At 36.0% G+C, this 20,716-nt stretch overlaps 1 protein-coding gene across 1 annotated transcript; it reads left to right on the forward strand.

The window, feature by feature from the left end:
- Positions 1-802: 802 nt before the first annotated feature.
- Positions 803-2,156, forward strand: LOC132316599 (probable mannitol dehydrogenase). The gene is made up of 4 exons (XM_059815074.1): positions 803-822; positions 910-1,423; positions 1,506-1,659; positions 1,787-2,156. Exons 1-4 carry the CDS (start codon positions 803-805, stop codon positions 1,993-1,995), a joined length of 897 nt encoding a protein of 298 aa, XP_059671057.1. The 3' UTR covers positions 1,996-2,156.
- Positions 2,157-20,716: the final 18,560 nt, after the last annotated feature.

Below are 20,716 nucleotides of genomic sequence, written 5' to 3' on the forward strand. Positions count from 1 at the left end.
AATGTAGCCGGCCACCATTTAGGTTGGCCGCCAAAGTTGAATTTTTGCATTAGCTATTTAAATATTCTTAGTCAAACTAAACAAGAAAAATTAATCTTAATTTCTTACCTCATCGCTAAGGCATGCCCCCCCTCCCCCACAACACACACACACTATATATACGCCTACAACCATTCAGATTCAAGACGCAAAGCATTCTCTCTCATTCCCTCTCTCGCTAACCACCTTCTCACTCTGCATTTCGTTGCTTTAGTTAAGTTACTACTTACAACTACAGTTTTTCATGGCAAAATCACCAGAGACAGAGCACCCAGTGAAGGCTTTTGGATGGGCAGCTAGAGATTCCTCTGGAGTCTTCTCTCCATTCAAATTCTCCAGAAGGTACTCACTCTCAATCACTCTCTCTATATATTTTATATGTAGTTACATTTATATGTATTTCTATGGTTTTTTACATATTGGGTTTACGGTATCAATTTGAGTAGTCTGGTTTTAGATTTTGATGATGACGGCGGCGTATGAAATGATGTTTGCAGGGCAACTGGTGAGAAAGATGTGAAATTCAAGGTGTTGTATTGTGGGATCTGTCACTCTGATCTTCACTTTGTGAAGAACGAATGGGGCATGTCTATGTATCCTCTCCTTCCCGGGTATGATTCAACTCGCTTTCTCTCTCTCTATGTCTCTTGGTAACTCTGAAATTTTATATATATATATATATATATATATATATAGATATACATATATATTTTAAAATCAAGCACACACCTGTGCGTGGTGTTTTCCTTTTGACGCTATAAAGATGACCCTGAAGTCTTTGGAGTGTGTTCTACTGTTACGTCACAGTTGAGTTAGCCACAAGGTAATATTAAGATTTACAATATTTGTCAATTGAATTGGGTGATGCAGGCACGAGATCGTGGGCATAGTTACTGAGGTGGGTAGCAAGGTACAAAAATTCAGAGTTGGAGACAAAGTTGGTGTCGGTTGTTTGATTGGAACATGCGGCTCATGCGAAAATTGTGCCAAAGATCTTGAGAGTTACTGTCCTGAAATGATACTTACTTACAGTACCATTTACCATGATGGAACAGTCACATATGGGGGTTACTCTGATATCATGGTTACCGATGAACACTTCGTTCTTCGCTGGCCTGACAGCCTGCCTCTTGATGCTGGTGCTCCTCTCCTGTGTGCAGGGATTACAACTTACAGCCCCCTGAGATATTTTGGACTTGACAAGCCCGGTAAACATGTGGGTGTGGTAGGTCTAGGAGGTCTCGGCCATGTAGCTGTGAAGTTTGCAAAGGCTTTCGGGGCTAAGGTGACGGTCATCAGTACATCCCCTAACAAGAAAAAAGAAGCCATTGAACAGCTGGGTGCTGATGCATTTTTGGTCAGCCGTGACTCAGATCAGATGCAGGTGTCTGCTTTTTCTAATTATCGTTTTTATCTCACTTCACTGAGGTTTCAGTGTGTTCTAATCTCATGTTGAATTTATATAGGCTGCAATGGGCACCATGGATGGTATCATTGATACTGTTTCTGCAAATCACTCTATTTTACCGTTGATTGGATTGTTGAAGTCACATGGAACATTGGTTTTGGTCGGTGCACCAGAGAAACCACTAGAGCTACCAGTGATGCCGTTGCTTATGGGTAAGTTTTTGACATCACTAGTGTATTCTACGAATTTGATACACGTTAATGAAAATTTCCCGTGTCTCTTTGCTTCTTTAGCTTCTCCTACTAGAAATGATATCTAATGTGGAATGTGGACTAACAGGGAGAAAGATTGTGGCTGGTAGTAGCACTGGGGGGATAAAAGAAACGCAAGAGATGCTCGACTTTGCAGCAGAACACAATGTAACAGCTGATGTTGAGGTCATTCCAATGGACTATGTGAACACTGCTATGGAGCGTCTTGAAAAAGCTGATGTTAGATACCGATTTGTCATCGACATTGGGAACACTTTGAAAGCTCCTTCATCCTAGGAATTTTGGTTTTTCCGAGGATGTTTCGTGGTCAGCCAAGGGATCGATATTTGGATCTATGTTTCTATATGGTTGTCTTCTCTTGTTGTTGACATTGATTTTAATCTTCTTGTAAATCAGTGCTCATATGTGAGATTTTATTTCGTTGTGCGTACTTTTTTGATATGGACAATTTGATTGTAATAATACTTGTTGATCGTTTTGTATCTTTTCTTGCCAGGTTAAAAAATAGACCTACGGTCATTCATATGCTAAAATAGAATTCAGGTCAATTAAATCCAAAACATTAGTTTTTTAGACTGCAAAATTTCATTTAATAAGATGGTTTAGATATAATAAATTGTAAACTATATATTATTTATATTATTTACGACCATGGAACCAAATTCTCACCAGAAACAACATTTGGTTTGGATAATTCACTCTTAAAAGGAGTTTACTCAGTGCTGTTAGGATAATTATCCCCTTACAAAAGTAAAAAACGTTCCATGTGTCCCTTACACCAAGGGCAGAGCCAACGTAGGCCTAGGATAGCCGGACAAGTTAAATTTTCCTTCTTAAAACATACTCTAATTATTATTTTTTTTCTTTTCAAAATGATAAGGAAAAAATATAACACAATTCAAATTCAAATAAAGTAGTTTAAGAGAAAAATTCGAATGAGGATAAAGGTAGGGGTGGCAATTTGTGTTTGTGGGTCATAATTGTGTCGTGTCGATATAAGGGTATTATACTAAATAGGTAAACCCAAACCTGACCCATTTAGAAATCATGTCAAGATCTCTCAATACTAGCCGGACATGTTTATTAAACGGGTAAACGTATTAACTTATTTATTGACCTGTTTATCAAAACGAGACATTTAATATTTAATCAAATAATAAATAATAGAAAATTTTTGTCACAATTAACCCAAATATTCAAAATAAGAAGAAAAATCATAAGGCGTAGACAAGGTTTATGTTGAAATGACTTAAATTATCTATAGTAATTAGATTTAAACAGGTAACATATTACTTATGTCATATTCATGATTATAACATATTCAGTTAAACGGGTCATAAACGGGTTACACGGCTTGAACCCCTCAATCCTAACCCGACACAGTTAAATAAACGATTCAACCGTGTCAACCCATTTATTACCCGAACCTGTTTAAGCTCAACCCAAATCCACTTATCTCATGTCTTATTCGAGTCGTGTTGGCAGGTCGTGTCATAATTTACCACCCCTAGATAAAGGTAAGGTAACCCCCTTCCCAAAAATCTCTCTCCAGATCACCCATTTTATACCATAAGAATGCGATGAGTCAACCTAAAAGGTATGAGAAATTAAATGGAGAATTTATTTCTTCAATATTAAAACCCCAAAACCGACTTCATCTTCAGAGGGAATCTGGCCAGCACTGCACCAGGTGTAGGTCTCGGTTACCATTTCTCTTGTCTTGCACAAACAGTATTTTCTCTCCTTTTTTTTTTTTTTTTTTTTTTTTTTTTTTTTTTTTTTTTTTTTCTACTCTTCGTATTCAATTTTTATTTTTTTATTTTTCCTTGTACTTCTTAAAATTTTTCTTTTTACAAAGAAGTAAAATTATGAAAGGTATAGGGATCTATTTAACATATTAACAAATCTCAGGGGAGGTAAGTAAAATTTATCAAAATATTAAACGAAGTGAGGAAAATGGGATCAAAATCCTCTCCATTGAGAGAAACTTGTGATTCGGGTGAAGTTTATTGGCTCACTTTAATATAATGGTGTGAAATTCATGTGGAAGCAAATAGTAATAAATTTCAAATTTCACCCATTTTATACCATTATAATATCAAAAAATATAAAAGTAACATTTTAATATTTAAAATATTAATATCATATAGTTTTTTAATGCAAAGTTACTAATTAGATTATTTGATTGTTCATCTATTGAATTTTGATGTAATTTGTTTGTTATATTTTGATTATTAATTTTAACAAATTTATCAAGAACATCTTTTTGAGAGTGAATTAATTTATCTATTTTTCTCCTTTTAAAAAGTTTTTCACATCCTTAATAAAAATAAAAATTGTTACAAACAAAATATACATTTTTTACACAATAATAATTATCTGATGAGGAGAGATAAGCATAAAAATAAAATAAATAAACAAGAAATAGGAGTTCAATAAAAAAAAAATGTAGATAATTAGAGAAAACCTAAGAATAGTATAAAAAGTAATAATAAAGAAACAAAAAATAGGAGTTCAATTAAAAAAAAAAAAAGAAAAAAAAAAGGAGAGTATATAATTAGACAAAAAAAATGAGTAAATGTAAAATTTTATCCCTTTTCCATATGAATTTTGTGTTAGATAGTGATAAGGATAATTTAAATAAGATAGTCCAAACAGAATGGATAAAGTAGCTCAACCGTAGTTGACTAGTTTGAAATTAAATGAAGGTAGTTAAACTGATAACACGTAGATCACAATAGTTTAAATTCAAAAGGAAGAGTTTCCTCGAATATCTCCTTAAATCCCAACAAGTCACAACAGCTGTAGCAGAGCATCATTATAAATATGACCTCTCACCAACCAAAGAGGTACTGGACAATCAATACATTAAATTCCTGCTTTTACTTCAGAGCTCCAGTAACTGACTTAATCGTTGGAGAGCTCTTGGTAGGCACCACAATGGTGTCGATCAAGATTCACCTCTATGGTGCAGGGAAACGGTGTCGTTTCGGGATTGTGTAGAATCCTACTTAAACAGTTGGCGCCGTCTGTGGGAACATATATGTACTGAATTTCCAAAAAAATTAGGGTTCTGTCGCGATCCAATTTGAAAGCAGGGGGCAGTTTTAAGTATCGAGCCTCGTAATAGCAAGACTCACCTATATCGAGGATCGTACTGGCAAGACTCACCCCCATCATACCTCTTGTAATGTCTCACCCAAGCTTTTCACTTGCAAGGCTCACCCACATCGAGCCTCTGCAAGGGCTTATCCAAAATAGAGTCTCACAATGGCAACAATCACCTTACATTAAGCCTCGCACGATCAAGGCTTACCTATATCAAGGTTCTGTAAATTAAGGCTCACCCAAATTGAGCCTCACATTGGCAAGGCTCACTCACACCAAGGTTCTAGTAAGCGCTGACCCAAATCGAGCCCTGCATTGGCAAAGCTCACCCACATTAAGCTTCTGGCAAAGGCTCATCCAGATCGAGCCTCGTAATGGCAAGACTCATCCACATTAAGCTTTTGACGAAGGCACATCAGATCGAGCCTCGCACTGGTAAGGCTCACCCACATCAAATTTTTGACAAAGTTCACCTTCTTCGAGCCTTTAGTAAAGGCTCAACCAGGTTAAGTCTCGCACTGACAAGGCTCACCTATATCAGCAAGGGCTTACCTAAGCCTCACACTGGCAAGGCTCACATACATTAGCAAGGGTTTACCTAAGCCTCGCACTGTCAAAGCTTACCCATATCACGCCTCTGGTAAGGGCTCACCTGGATTGAGCATCATAATGGAAAGGCTCATCCAAGTCTCGCAAAGGTAAGACCAGGCAGGATCTCCCATAAAGGCCAGGTAGGTCTCTCACCAACGTAAGCCCAAGAACGGTTGCCCAGTAGCCCAAGGCAAGTCCCCTATTAGGGCTAGGCAGGTCTCTACCAAGGCAAAGGCCAGGCCAAGCAAGTCTACCACTAGGGAAAAGCCCATGTAGGTCTCCCACCACGGCAGGACCAAGTCTCCTACCAAGACAGGGCCAGATAGGTATCCCACCAATATAAGGCCAAACAGGTTTCCAACCAAGGTAAGGATAGGCAGGATCTGCCATGAAGGCCTGGTAGGTCTCTCACCAACGTAAGGCCAGGAAGGGTCACCCAGTAACATAAGACAGGTCCCCTACTAGGGCTAGACAGGTCTCCCACCAAGGCAGAGGCTAGGCCAGGCAGGTTTACCACTAAGACAAAGTCAGGAGGTCTCTCATCAATGTCAAAAAAGTCTCCAACTAAGGCAAGGCCAAGTAAATATCCCACCACAACAGGACCAAGTCTCCTATAAAGACTAGGGTAGATAGGTCTCCCACCAAGGTAAGGTCAGACGGGTCTTCAACCAAGGTAAGGCTAAGCAGGATTTCCCATAAAGACCAGATAGTTCTTTCACAAATGTAAGGCTAGGAAGGTCACCCAGTAGCACAAGACAGGTCCCCCACTAGGGCTAGGCAGGTCTCCCACCAAGGTATAGGCCAGGCTAGGCAGGTCTACCACTAGGGCAAGGCCAAGAGGTTTTGCACCAATGTCAAGAAGGTCTTTAACTAAGGTACGGCCAGGTACGTCTCCCACCAAAATTAGTCATGTCCCACCAAGACCAGTTTGGTCTCAACCACTAAAATCAGGTAAGTCCCTCATCAAGACTAGGTAGGTCCCTCAGCCACCAAGACTCGGTAGGTCTCGACCACCAAGGCCAGGTAGGTCTCTTATAAAGATCACGTAGATCTTGACCAATAAGACCAGGTAAGTCTCATAGCAAGACAAGCTAAGTCTCTCACCAAAATCATTTAGGTCTCTACCACTATGACCAGGTAGGTCTTTCTCTAAGACCACATAGGTCTCAACCACTAAAATCATTTAGGTCTTGACTTTTAAGATAAAGTAAGTCTCAACTTCTAATACCAGAAAGGAATTGACTATGTTTTAAGAGAAATATACTAAAGTGTCATTGGAAACCATGTAGAGGCAGGTCGCTAGCATACAAGGCCATCTAGTAAGGATGTTTTTTAAGAACAAACATAATTGGTCATCTAATCCAAGGAAGCTGATAGAGACTATTATCCAATAATTTACAGGTCTACCACCAGGGTAAGGCCATGAGGTCTCGCACCAATGTTAGATTGGTATTTAACTAAGGGATCTCCTACCAAAGGTAGACATATCCCACCAAGACCAAATGTAGGTCGCTAGCATACAAGGTCATCCAATAAGGATGTTTTTGAAGAACAAACATAATTGGTCATCTAATTCAATGAAGATGATAAAGACTATCATTTAATAATTTACAGGTCTATCACCAGGGCAAGGCTAGGAGGTCTCGCACCAATGTCAGACTTGTATTTAACTAAGGGATCTTCCACCAAGGTAGACCAGAGCCTCCCACGACGACAAGGCCGAATAGGTTTATAACTAAAGGAAGGTCATATAGGGTCTTCCACCTAAACAGGGCAAGTTCTTCCACTAAGGTAAGGCAGGGTCTCCCATCAAAGGCAAACATGTCCTACCAAGACCAGAGGTAGGTTGCTAGCATATAAGATCATCCAGTAAGGATGTTTTTGAAGAACAAACATAATTGGTTATCTAAATCTAATGAAGATTATAGAGACCATCATTCAATAATTTACAGGTCATATCACCAGGGCATTCTCAAATATGACTACTCCCTTTTCTAAAGGGAGAGCTGGGTTAAGCCCCTATAATTTCCTCAATTATTAAGGGGATGAACTCATGAAGTTTGGGGAAACCTAATCCCTTACTAATGACAAATTCATAAAGCTCGATGTAATGAGCAAGCTCACGAAACTCAGAAAATTCACTCTCTTATTAAAGGGTGAAAGCATGAAGCTTGGGAAAGCCTACTCCATTATTAAAGCGAGCTCATAAAGCTCGATGAAATACACTTCCCTTTTAAAAGAGTGAACTAAGATCATAAAATATACTTCCCTTATTATAGGGCAAGCTGAGTGAATTTCATAAAATATACTTCCATTATTAAAGGGCGAGCTAAGTGAAGCTCGTAAAAAAAAATAATAATAAATAAAATAAAATACTTTTATTATTTAAAAGTGAGATAGGTGAAGCTCGACAAATTCTACTTCTTTTATTAAAAGGATGAGCTACGCAAAGCTTGGAATACTTACTCTTTATTAAAGGACTAGCTAAGTAAAACAACTTCATTGTTAAAAGGAAAAGATGAAAGCAACAATACATGCTTAACTCGGATTGAAAATAGCTTGACCTAACAAAAAGAAGAAAAATAGTGTTTGGCATTCCCGATGCTTGACGAGCAAGCTCGGGAATGGGGAGCAACTGATAAGGCTAATTTAAATAAGATACTCCAAACAAATTGGATAAGGTAGTTCAACCGTAGTTGACTAATTTGAAATTAAATGGAGACAGTTGTATTGATAACAAGTAGATGACAACAGTTCAAATTCAAAAGGAAGAGTCGCATACCAGAGCATCGTTATAAATATGACCTCTCACCAACCAAAGAGGTACGGGACAATTAATGCAAAAAATTCCTGCTTTTACTTCAGAGCTACAGTAACTGACTTGATCGTCGGAGAGCTTTTAGTAGGCGCCACACCGGTGTCGATCAAGGTTCACCTCTTTGTTGTAAGGAAATGGTGTCATTTCGAGATCATGTAGAATCCTACTTCAACATATATAAATTAAATTATAGGACCTACTATTAATACATACTATTAGTTGGGGTCTAACAATATATGATGAATAAAAACTTTTGTGGCTCAAATATTAATACACCCTATTGGCTACTAAAAAGGAGAGGAGGAGGGAAAAAAATTCAGTGAAGAAAAAGAAAACGTAAGAGATAAGGAATTAAAAAAAAAAAGTTTAATATTCAACAATATAAGTAAAAATAAGTACACAATTATTAAAACAAAAATTAATAAAACTAAAAAATAATTTAAGTAAATATATATATATATATATATATATATATATATAACTTGATTTTGATAAGATGAATTGATTGTAAATTGTAATGAGTATTGAGTGGAGATATAATGAGCGAGGAAGGTGACTACTTGTTAGAGAGGAGGGAAAGTATGTGTGAAAAAAGAAAAAGAAAAAGACAAGATAAAAGTTAGGGGGTGTTTCATTTTCTAATTTAGCACTTAATGCAAAGGATGGTAAGCAATTTTTAAAAATAAGTGCGTTCACACAGTAAGTACAACTTAAAAAGGCCAAATTTTTAAAGTAAAGATAATGTTACCTATCGTAAAAGAGAGTAAGTGGTTAAGTTTAAAAATATTTTTTAATAACAATTTTACCCTCAAATAATAATCATAGTGTTGAGAACCCTCACGTTCTTTAGTGTGAACCCTTCTCTTGGCACTCTCACTAAAGCTTCCTTAGAGTTTCTAAAACCTCTAAGCGTGATGGTCAGATTATTAGCCCTCTTGATGATATTTGGTTGGTTGTTACTTATTGATTAAATATTAATGAAAATGAATTATATGATAGAACACATTCATATAATTCTTTCTTTATATACTACCGTTTAACTATCTTTAATCTTTAATCCATATTGAACCCATATATTTAAAATTTTTATATTTGTAATCCATATTGAACCCATATATTTAAAATTTTTATTTTGTAATTTCTATCCAAATTCATATTGTGAAAGATTTTGCATTTGAAATCAGTACATTAATATATTCCGTTGAGTGAAATTGGTTGTTTTATTATTATAACTATCAAACTGTCGTGAGTATTGAGGGCAAAAATGTAATCATCACAATTTTCAGACTTCAGTTTCTATATTTAGAACAATACTTAGGTCTTCACTAGTGAGGATCTACAGCATCCTCACTAGTGATGTGGACCAATAATAAATAGACATACCATCTTTAATTGCTAAATTTAATGTGGTAGATAAATACCCACTTATCAAATTATATAAATGGTGATTTATTATTCTTCCACATCACTAGTGAGGATGGTGTAGATTCTCACCGGTGAGGACTTAAGTATGGTTTTTATTTTTAACAAGTAATTTTAATAACTTCAGCACTTAATTAAAATATTATCAAACAAGTTTTTCAAATTAATACGCACTTAAAATTTTATCATCACTTAATATTCAATACTTAAAACTTTTAATGCTTAATTTTTAATTTTATCAACCAACTAATTCGTAAAAGAATATGAAAATTTTAATCACTTATCCAAACATGTTAAATATATATTTAATTACTAGTGCTTGTGCGTAACTTACTCGAAAAAATAAAATAAAAAAGTAAATGAGGTGGAGAGAGAGAGAAGTGGCCAACTTCACTGTGAGTTTCTTATTTTGATCCATTAAGACAAGTTGGCTCCTATTTTAATGTTCTCGTGTCACCAACTTTTTGAAATTATAATTAGAACAATAATGTAAGACATGCAATTTGTAAAATTAATTTTATCCCTCAATAATTTTTGTAGTTGTACAATAATACTATTTCATTGTCAAAGCTTTGATAAACAAAGTAAGAAGTCGTCATCATTTTGATAAGAAAGAATCGAGTTAGCCGCCGGTAGTTAAACGTTCAAAATCGTGCGATTACGATGCATTGGCATATAGTTATAGAAATAAAATATGGTACATTTTTTACTTTATGCAGCCACTTCTGTCACGGTGTTTTAAAAGTGAAGCTTAAGGTCAAATGTGGAGTGCTACGAACAACTCCCAGAAAATGGTGACGCATACTCTAAAGAGTACATATTATTTTGAAGTGAATTGACCATAAACTAATTCAAAAAAAAAAAAAAAAATAGATATATTTATTAGTAATTCACGTGATGTCATGTTGTATCTTTAATATCTATTATATAAATTTTTTTTTTTTTTTCTTTTCCATTGTTTTTTTGTACTCTAGAATCCATTTTCCTTATTTTTCAATTATTATTATTATTTATTTATTTTTTTTTTATTTTTTTAATACCAAATCGCCAGGGCCTAGAGTCTATAGTCTAATAATATATTCTTTCATTTCAAAGAGGAGTATTATTATTATTTATTTATTTATTTATTTTTTTTTTGGGGTGAAATGCTACAAACTAGTGCAAAAATTGTTCACATGCACCCCCTATCAAAGTTAACAGTCATTTGTATTTTAACAAAAATGTACTTTTACGTTCTGGCACGGACTCAACATAGGACTAGTGGGGGCATTCGCATGCCCCCATTGAATTTTTTATATTTTTATTTTATACCTCATATTTTTTAAAATTTATGAAGATGCCCCCACTATAATAACAATTCGCCCCCAGTGGATTCTTATTTTTTTGCATTTTATACTTCAAATTTTTAAGATTTTATGAAGATACCTCCACTAAAATTATAATTCGGCCCCCACTTATTTTATTTTATTTTTTTTCATTTTACACTTTAAAATTTAAAAAATTTATGAAGAAAATCCCATTAAAATTACAAAAATGGATCCATTATCTAAGTTTGCTCCCATAAATTAAAAGGCTGCCCCTCGTCAAAAATTTTTTTGGGTCCGTTACTGTTTACGTTGGTTGTGGACGGATGGTGACGGTGGTCTAGATATACACACTTTGATGAAAAAGTATATTTAATACGGAGTAATTAATACATATATATATATGTATTGTGAGTAAAAGAGACTAATTATAATTCATAAGAGTCACTAAAGCAGGCTTTATTTATTTATTTATGATTGAAGACACAACAATAAATTAAGAACAATATATACCTTTTTACTGAAGTATCATTAAATGATTGGATTATACTAGTATTAAATATGTTAATTTCATGGACCTAAAAATAAGTTGTTATCCTTTTTTTTTAATAATATTATATAAAAAAAATTGTTAATAAATAATATCATCAAGTCGGGGATAAGGAGTAAGTCCAACATTATTTCCTACCTCATTGTTGAGGTATGCCATTACTCCGATATATGTGATATACTCCTTTACTATAACCAATCAGATTCAGCACACACAATGTCCTCTTTAGTTCCCTCTCTCATCAACGAGAAAAACTTAATTACATCAGTTGTAATATTGACATGATATCATCAGCTTATTAAATATTATCATATAGTGATAAGACCCACTAAAATAAGGCAAGTATTTCTCTTTATCAACCATCTTCTCTCTCTACATTTCATTGCTTTGGTTAAGTTACTACTTACTACTATAGTTTTCCATGGCAAAATCACTAGAGATAGAGCCTTTGGATAGGCAAGTAAAACTCCTCTAGAGTCCTTTATCCATTCAAATTCTTGAGAAGGTACTATCACTCTATCTCTCTATATATAATAATTATTGGCGAGATCTAGTTTTTGTTGAAAATTTTATTCCTCATTTAAATTATATAGCATAAAACATCATCATCACATAATCACACAAGTATACATGAAGATAACATGTATACACATCCACACATAACATAACATTTTACATAGTTCACCCAACTCTAAGACTACATCCATGGAAATGTAGATTTATCTATTATATATCAAGGAAGATAATATACAACCATATATGTCAAAACCCCCACTCATTCTTACTCTCATCTTTTCACTCACTCATCATCTTTTCAGGCTACATCCTAGGATTACATATACTCACTCCTCTCCTCACAACACTAACCCTTTCAACCATTTATATCTTTCCTTATCTACTATTCTCAAGTCTATCTCTATTTATATGGTCGTCCAACCAATTCATTGTTGCACAAAAATTTTCATACCTTGTCTAACAAAAAGTTATCGTATAAATCTCCAACTCTAAAATAACAACAAAATGAGATACAATTTTTTCCCGAAGTCTTCAGCATTGGTTCACAAGTTTTTAATCTTCCAAATTTCAAAAGGAAACTCTATCTAACACATATCAATCATGTTTGATTGGTCCACAATACATGGACCAGTCCTATTCCATCAAAACATTAATCTTCAATCCACAACCATGTTGAACCGGTCCGTAGAAGTTGAACTGATCCATCTTTGTCATAACAACATCCGCACACAAATTTTGAGCCATAACCCAACAATATTTATATGTATGTGTGTTTTTGTTTGGCTTTTACGTATTGGAATTAAAATATTATTTTGAATATTCTTTGATTTTAGATTTTGATTAAGATGGTGGCATTTGACATAATGTTTATAGAGCAACCGGAAAGAAAGACGTGAAATTTAAGGTGTTGTATTATGGGATCTATAACTCTGATCTTCATTTTGTCAAGAATGAATGAGGCATGTCTATGTATCTGCGACGACCCAAATTTTATAAACTTGGTGCATCAATGATGACCCGAAAGAAAGTTGGCCCTATAACGGATCTGAAATACGAAAGTGAAAGACATAAGTAAGGTCTCTAGAGACGTACTTCATCCCTAAGACACAAAAGTGACTTCTCATGAAGCCACGGAACTCAAAGAGAACAACAGCGGAAACTAGGGTTGAAAATAGACCAAGTATAACCCCAAGGGTGAAATAGTCTTTTCATACAAAAATGGCTGCTACCGTGCATACCATTGGAAATATGATGAAAAATCAATAAGTTTAGACTCAAGAATCTCTTGATTCGGAGTCCAGATGACAAAGATATGAGGATAGAACAAAGTGGCTGACGAGCCCCTTTCCAAGTGTTTAGAAACGGATTTTTTAATGCGAGAGGTCGCTTCGCAAAGTTAAAATATGAATGTGGTTTTGGAAGCTATTCTAGTCAAATTTACATTTATAAAAACCACTATTACAACTAATGAAGTATAGCGAGTAGGGATCGTCCGCAAGGATATACGTGTTGGAATTTAATTTCGACTCTAATGTACCAAATGATTACAAAGAGAGGGATTGGGTTGATTACTCTAAAAAACAATTAATTAAAATGAAATGAAAATAAAACTAAGTAGAGATAGGGATTTAAGAAATATGAAGAGAGGTCTTAGGGTGTTGGAATCACCACTAAGCTCATGTAATTAACCACTTGCTTTCCATTAATGGGGAATACATTGTTATGAACAAAATGCAACTACCAATTGTAATATTAAGCATGGACCATCAAATTAAAAAATGAATTGTCTACTTAAACTAAGTGTAGCACAACCCATCAATTCTAAGCATGACCTATCAAATTAGTCACAATTGTAGCACACACCAATCTAGAGAATCATGGAATTTGCAATAATAAGCCATGGAATATTGAAGCAAGCATAGATTGTCTACCTACCTACAAGTATGAATTAAAATCTAGAACAACCCATCAAGCATAAGAATAATCCATCAAATTAATTGACAAACCCATTCAATGAAAACCCATGCTTAGCCATCACTGAATCCTTAATTAATCACACATAGACATGCAACCAACATAGAGAATCTAATATAGAGATCCATTCCCCAAATAATCACACATAAGACAACATGTAATTAAAATAAAGAATCATAAGGAAGAATTAAATCAACAATCACAAGGCTAAGCACTAATCACAACAATATATATATATAAATCCCCAAAATAGAAATACAAGGATTTAGATTACACAAGACTTAGGGCTCATCCAAGCCCTAAGTGTAGATCTAGCCAATCATGGAGGAGGTAGATATGGTCATGAAACCTCAAGGGCAAGCTCCAAACATGGCTCCATCTTCTTCTTTCTCTTCTTCTTCTTCTTCTTTGAAGCTCTAGAGAGAGAAAGAGAGTGGATCTAGAGATGGGTTCTTGAGATGTGCCTCCACTTCCCTATTTTCTTCTAACTCAAATCTCTAACTTTTCTAGAGAGAGAAATAAAAATTACAATGTAAAAATAAAATGATAAAGCTTCTTTACAAAATGGGTCACTTCCCTTTATATAGAAGGTCCTTTTCTTAGTCACTAAGTCAAGAATATAGCTCCAAAACTATCTAATCTCGTACTATGTGGTAGGTGGGAGTTTTGGGCGCGCGCGGGAATAAGACAGCTCATTGCCAGCAAAAGTTCGATCGATCAGACTTTTTCTTCGATCAATCAGATAAAAGTTCGATCGATCCAACTTTTATTGTCGATCGATCTCAGAAAAAGCGATCGATCTCAGAAAAAGTTGGATTGATCCAACTTGGCAATTTTTCAGCATTAGCCTCCTTTTGCTCCAAATCAGCTTCCTTTTGCTCCGGATCCCCACTAAGACTTAGTTTGACTCCAAAAAGGCCTTAAGAAACCATTTTTAGCCCATTTTAACATTATTGACCTGAAATAGACAAAAACACAAATAAGTACTAAGACAAGAAAATAAGATAGATAAAGGTTCTAGAACACTCAAGTTTAAGGGGTTTAAAAGCGCACTTTTCAGCGCTCATCAGTGGCATCCTCCGATTAAGAGATACCACGACCCTATCTCACTAAAACTAATATAACTATCACTACAGTTGTATTTTTTGCATTTGGTTGGTATCATTGGAAGTCTAACTTCAAGCTCTTGAGAATGGACTCAAAAATCACCTAATTTGGATTATAAACGAGTGAGATATGACTATTCAAAGTCAGCACAACAAAGCTATCTTAAACACTAAAAGGGTCCTGAGAAAAAGGGAGGATCAGCAGGCCGAAAGCAAGGATCAGCTAGCCAAAACTGTATCATTATCCGGTTGAAACACCCTTTCAAAGTACAAACTCTCTGTCAAACCAAAAAAAGAGCTATCAGCTGGCTGAAACTCCTAGTCAGCCGGCTAAAACTCCCTGTCAACTGGCTGATATACCAGATAGCAGCAGAAATGAACTACTGTAGAGTATGGAAACTTGACCCGATCCAAACCTAGTCCTATACATACATCTTAAGTGCCTCAAAACTGATTCAAAAACATCCTAAGGTGTCATACCACCTTTCTCAACATGGAAAAAAAACTATGAAAGTGTGTGCATCATACCATAATGTGCAATTTTCCCCAAATGGAATCAAAATGAAAAAATGGCCCCGAGGCCTTGTTTTAAACATGTCCGCAAACGTATCTTATGTAAAGAAATGCATTACACTGGCCCATGGCCTCATTATATGTCAAATACAAAATATCACCTATCAAACCTCCGAAATCGTAAAATTACTTTCATAAGTAAAATGCAAAACCAAGTGCATACATGTAATCCAAAAGATGTTTGGCCCTTGGCCACATATCATACATATAGAATGAGTCTCAAAAATTGTGCTAAGGTACACATTATATTTCTTAAGGTAAAAACAATATGTTGAAACCAAACTTATATTACAATTTCAAAAGAATGCATAGCATCCAAACACTTGCATGAATGTGAAATTACACAAAAGGATATCCAAAGCTACCACGCCAACCTAGGGATGTTGTGCATCCCAAAACAAGGTCTCCTTACCTGAAAAGTATCCCAACAACTAGGGTGAGTAAACAAACTTACTTGTAGGAAATGAACATATGTATAACCTAAAGTTTTAACAGTTTTGCAAATCAGTATAAACCGATCCATATAGTTCATGCTGCCTAACGTCTATGTTCAAAGTGTGACTATAGGTTCATCCTTAAGCTACATTAGAGCATTTTAACATAAACCAAAATTCTAAAGGGATGAAACAACATTGGAATATCCAATACAACGTAACAATTTATAAATTCTCAATATCATCAACTTGGAAACAAAAATACGAAGTCAAAAGAATGTGGACATACTTGGACATTACGCCGGATCAAACCGAACGAATAATAGCTATTTTAGGTTACTAGCCCGCCGGGAACTACCCTAGTGTGCACGTGTAGGGAGAACTCTTATCTCCCGCATTAGAGTCGTACTCTAACCATAGTCAATACAACAATGTCCCAAGTTTACAAAATCAACAAATTGTGTAACAAGGTAAATACACATATACTCAAGGTACTTAATCATCTACCATACACAATCAAATTTTGGAAACCACACAACATATGCCCTAAGTCCTCAACTACAATGGTATGCAAAAATGTCTAATCTTCATTGTGCGATTTGTTACACATACAATGGCATAATCAAAATCGAATCTTCATTATGCGATTCGTTATACTTAACAACTATATAATCAGTACGTAAAACTTATTCATGTGAATATACAATAAGCCTCAAATCCATTATTTAGACATCAATATGATTCCAAATATAGAATTAAATCAATGGAAACAATTATATGGAATTTCTAAAATCGCATACATAGAATCTCTAGATTTCAAATCACTACTAAATGAACTCAAATTCATACTTGTTAAAGATTAAGTCAAGGCCTTTACAAATAACAAGTCCTAAGTAAATTTCATACAAGGTACAACTACATACAAGTCTTAAAAATAAAGGAAGACATGCATACAATTTATATTCAGTACAAGAACACTTAAAACACTAAGGTGATAAACATGAAAACACCCCCTAACTCTCTAGGGAATAGAATCTTTAGAATCTAAGGCAACCAAAGGCTAAATGAAAACCTAAGCAAAGGTGTTCTAGAGGGAAATGAGAGGAAGGTTTTATCTTTAAGATGTTAAGCTTAAAGGTGAGGGGAAAGGCTTCAAAAAAACAACAATGGAGGCTAGTGTTTTAAGGTTTCTCTAATGGAGGCAAGAGAGAAAGCTTGAAGATGACTTGAAAATCTCTGTTTTCTCCACTCACATATGGTCTTGCTAGGTAAAAAAAAAAAACACATATCTACACTACCTTTCTCATACACAATGGCAAGACTAAGTCTTGGCCCTCCACTTATCACCATCCTAAGCCTCCTCCCAAGGCTTCATCTATGCCCTACACTTGGTCCACATCCTAAGCCAACTAGTGGTCCAATCTTAGGCCACCAAGGGGTTCAATCATCACCCTTCACATGTCATCATCCAAGGCTCCCAAGTGTTACCAATGGAATGCTTACAAGTGGACCAATGAGAGTGTGACACTTCTCACACTTTCTGAAAATTGCAAAAAGTTCCTTTCCCAAAATATCTCACAAAATAAATTACAAAATGGTCCCTAAAACAAATATCCCAAGAAAATATAATTACGAAAAACACTACGTAAAACAAAATGTTTCCAAAAAAACTATGCATCCACACCCCTATGGGAAAAAGTAAACAAGTAGCATGCTTTTCTACAAAAGTAAGACTACACATTTCATGAAAATCAAATGGAATGGATGCATACAAAGCTGGAATCAAATCCGAGCACAAACCCTAAGGTTATGCAAAAAGAAATGATAAACGGAAATGAACGGAAAAAGAAAATTGTCAGAAAAAAGAAAGGAAGAAAAATGACCGGGTCATTACAATCTCTCCTCCTTAAAGGGATTTAGTCCCCAAAATCAAGCAAGTGAAAACAAACTGGGATACCAAGAGCGAACCTCCTATTCGAGCTCCCAAGTAGCCTCCTTGAATCTATAATATCTCTACAAGACCTAAACCAATGGAATGGTCTTGGTCTATAAGACCTGTTTTCAAGAGTTAAGAATCTGGACTGGACCTTCCTCGTAGGTCATGTCCTTATCAACAACAACATCTGTCCACCGTAAAACATATGATGGATCCAGCTCGTACTTTCTCAATATAGAAACATGAAAGACGTTAAGAACCCTATCCAGGTCTGGCGGCAACACTAAACGATAAGCAACTTCACCGACGCGTTCCAAAATCTGAAACGGTCCAATGAACCTAGGAGACAACTTGCCCGTCTGTTGAAATCTCAGAAGCCCCATGCATTGAGAAATCTTGAGAAAGACATGGTCTCCTACCTAAAAAGACAAAGATCTCCTCCTCCTGTCTACGTAACTCTTTTGTCTACTCTGAGCTGTAGCCAACCGCTGTCAAATCAACTTAATTTTCTCTGTAGTCTCAATGACTATATCGGGACCTAAGGCGACCGTATCACGTACCTCGATCCAAAAAACTGGAGATCTGCAAGGTCTGCCATACAACGCCTTAAAAGGTACCATGCCAATACTGGTCTGGTAACTATTATTGTATGCAAACTTAACTAAAAGCAAGTAGTCCTCCTAACTACCTCTAATATCCAAAATGCAAACCCATAGCATATCCTCCAATATCTGAATGGTGTGCTCCGACTGACCATCAGTCTGAGGATGGAATGCCGTGCTAAAATGAAGCCCTGTGTCAAGAGCCTCTTGAAAACCCTACCAAAAATGAGACATGAACTGAGAATCCCTATCCGAAAGGAACCCCGTGAAGCCTGATAATCTGTCTCATGTACAGTCCACTCAGTCTCTTTATGCCATCTGTTACTACCATGGGCAAGAAGTGTGCCATTTTAGTCAACCTATCAACTATAACCTAAATGGCATTATTCCCTGCCTGGGATCTCGGAAGTCCCGCCACGAAATCCATAGTGATATGCTCCCATTTTCACTCAGCTACTGGTAATGGTTACAACAATCTTACAGGCCGCTGATGTTCTGCCTTCATTTGCTGACAAGTAAGGCACTTAACCACAAACTGTGAAACATCCCGTTTTATACCCTTCCACCAAAACTGTCACCATATATTGTGATACATCTTCGTACCACCTGGATGAATGATAAGTCGGGAATGATGAAAATCCCGGAGAACTTCATCATGATAAGATAGAGGAACAAACATCATCCCCCTATACTTGAAACCACCGTCTGAATGGAAAGTCCAACCCTCTACATTCTTGCCGCCTGAACCCGTGTGTGGATGGACTTCATCTCCTCATCCTCTTGTTATGCCTCAATAACCCTACTGACCAGAGCTACTTGAGCCACAAGGCTAAACAAAATAGCCAGTGAAATATCCTCATACAACTATAATCCAAGATCTACAAGCTCTTCTAGCATCTTCCATCTATGAACGAAAATGTTAGTAAGAGTCCCCCGTAACTTCCTACTCAATGCATCAGCCATCACATTGGCCTTACCCGGATGGTACTACAACTTAAAGTCGTAGTCTTTTATGAACTCGACCTATTTACATTGTCTCAAGTTCAAATCCTTCTGAGAGAAAAGATACTTAAGACTCTTGTGATCGGAGAAAACCTCAAACTTTTCCCTGTATAAATAGTGTCTCAACCCTTTCAAGGCAAAGATAACTGCTGCCAATTCCAAATCATGTGTCAGATAGTTCAACTCGTAAGCCTTTAACTGTTTAGACCCATAAGTTACCACCATATCCGTCTGCATCATAATATAACCCAAATCTTCCCGCGAAGCATCACAAAAGATCACGTACCCTAAACCACATTTAGGTATGATCAAAACTGGAGCCGATGTCAACCTGATCTTTAACTCCTGAAAAGCAAACTCACAATCCTCGTTCCATATGAACTTGACCCCCTTATAGGTAAGAAGAGTCATAGGTGCCGCTAAACGAGAGAAATCCCAAACAAATCTCAGGTAATAGTCGGCTAGGCCAAGGAAACTCTGAATCTTAAACAATATCTTTGGACGCTCCCAATCCATCACAGATTTAATCTTTGACAGATCCACTACAACACCGCCCCTTGACACAACATGCCCAAGGAACTTCACCTTCGATAGCCAAAATTCGAATTTCTCGAACTTGTCATACAGTCGGTTATCCCAAAAGATCTGTAAAACTATCCTTAAATGATACTCATGCCCCTCCCTTAAAGTTGAGTACACAAGAATATCATCAACGAATACCATAACAAACTGATCGAGGTGGTTATTGAATACATTGTTCATCAAGTCTATGAAAGATGTTGGAGCATTGGTTAAACCAAATGGCATCACCAAGAACTTATAATGGCATACCGTGTACGGAAAGTAATCTTGGATATATCCTCATCCTTAACCCTCAACTGATAGTAACCTGACCTCAAATCAATCTTTGAAAAATAAGTAGCCCCCTTCAACTGATAAAACAAGTCATCAATCCTAGGTAAAAGATACATATTCTTGATCATACGTGGTTCAACTTGCAATAATTGATGCAAAGTCTCAAAGACCCATCCTTGTTCTTCGCAAACAGAACCGATGCTCCA

The sequence above is a fragment of the Cornus florida genome, unplaced genomic scaffold (genome assembly GCF_030987335.1).
Source record: "Cornus florida cultivar Cherokee Brave unplaced genomic scaffold, ASM3098733v1 CherokeeBrave_3.0.0_Hap2_Chr07, whole genome shotgun sequence".
Taxonomy (NCBI): Eukaryota; Viridiplantae; Streptophyta; class Magnoliopsida; order Cornales; family Cornaceae; genus Cornus; species Cornus florida.

Bases quoted from the DNA above. Each gene is read 5' to 3' on its own strand.
- LOC132316599 (XM_059815074.1), top strand. From the start codon at position 803: ATGACCCTGAAGTCTTTGGA. The intron at 823-909 runs GTGTGTTCTACT...TGGGTGATGCAG, and splicing joins ATGACCCTGAAGTCTTTGGA to GCACGAGATCGTGGGCATAG. The intron at 1,424-1,505 runs GTGTCTGCTTTT...GAATTTATATAG, and splicing joins GTGACTCAGATCAGATGCAG to GCTGCAATGGGCACCATGGA.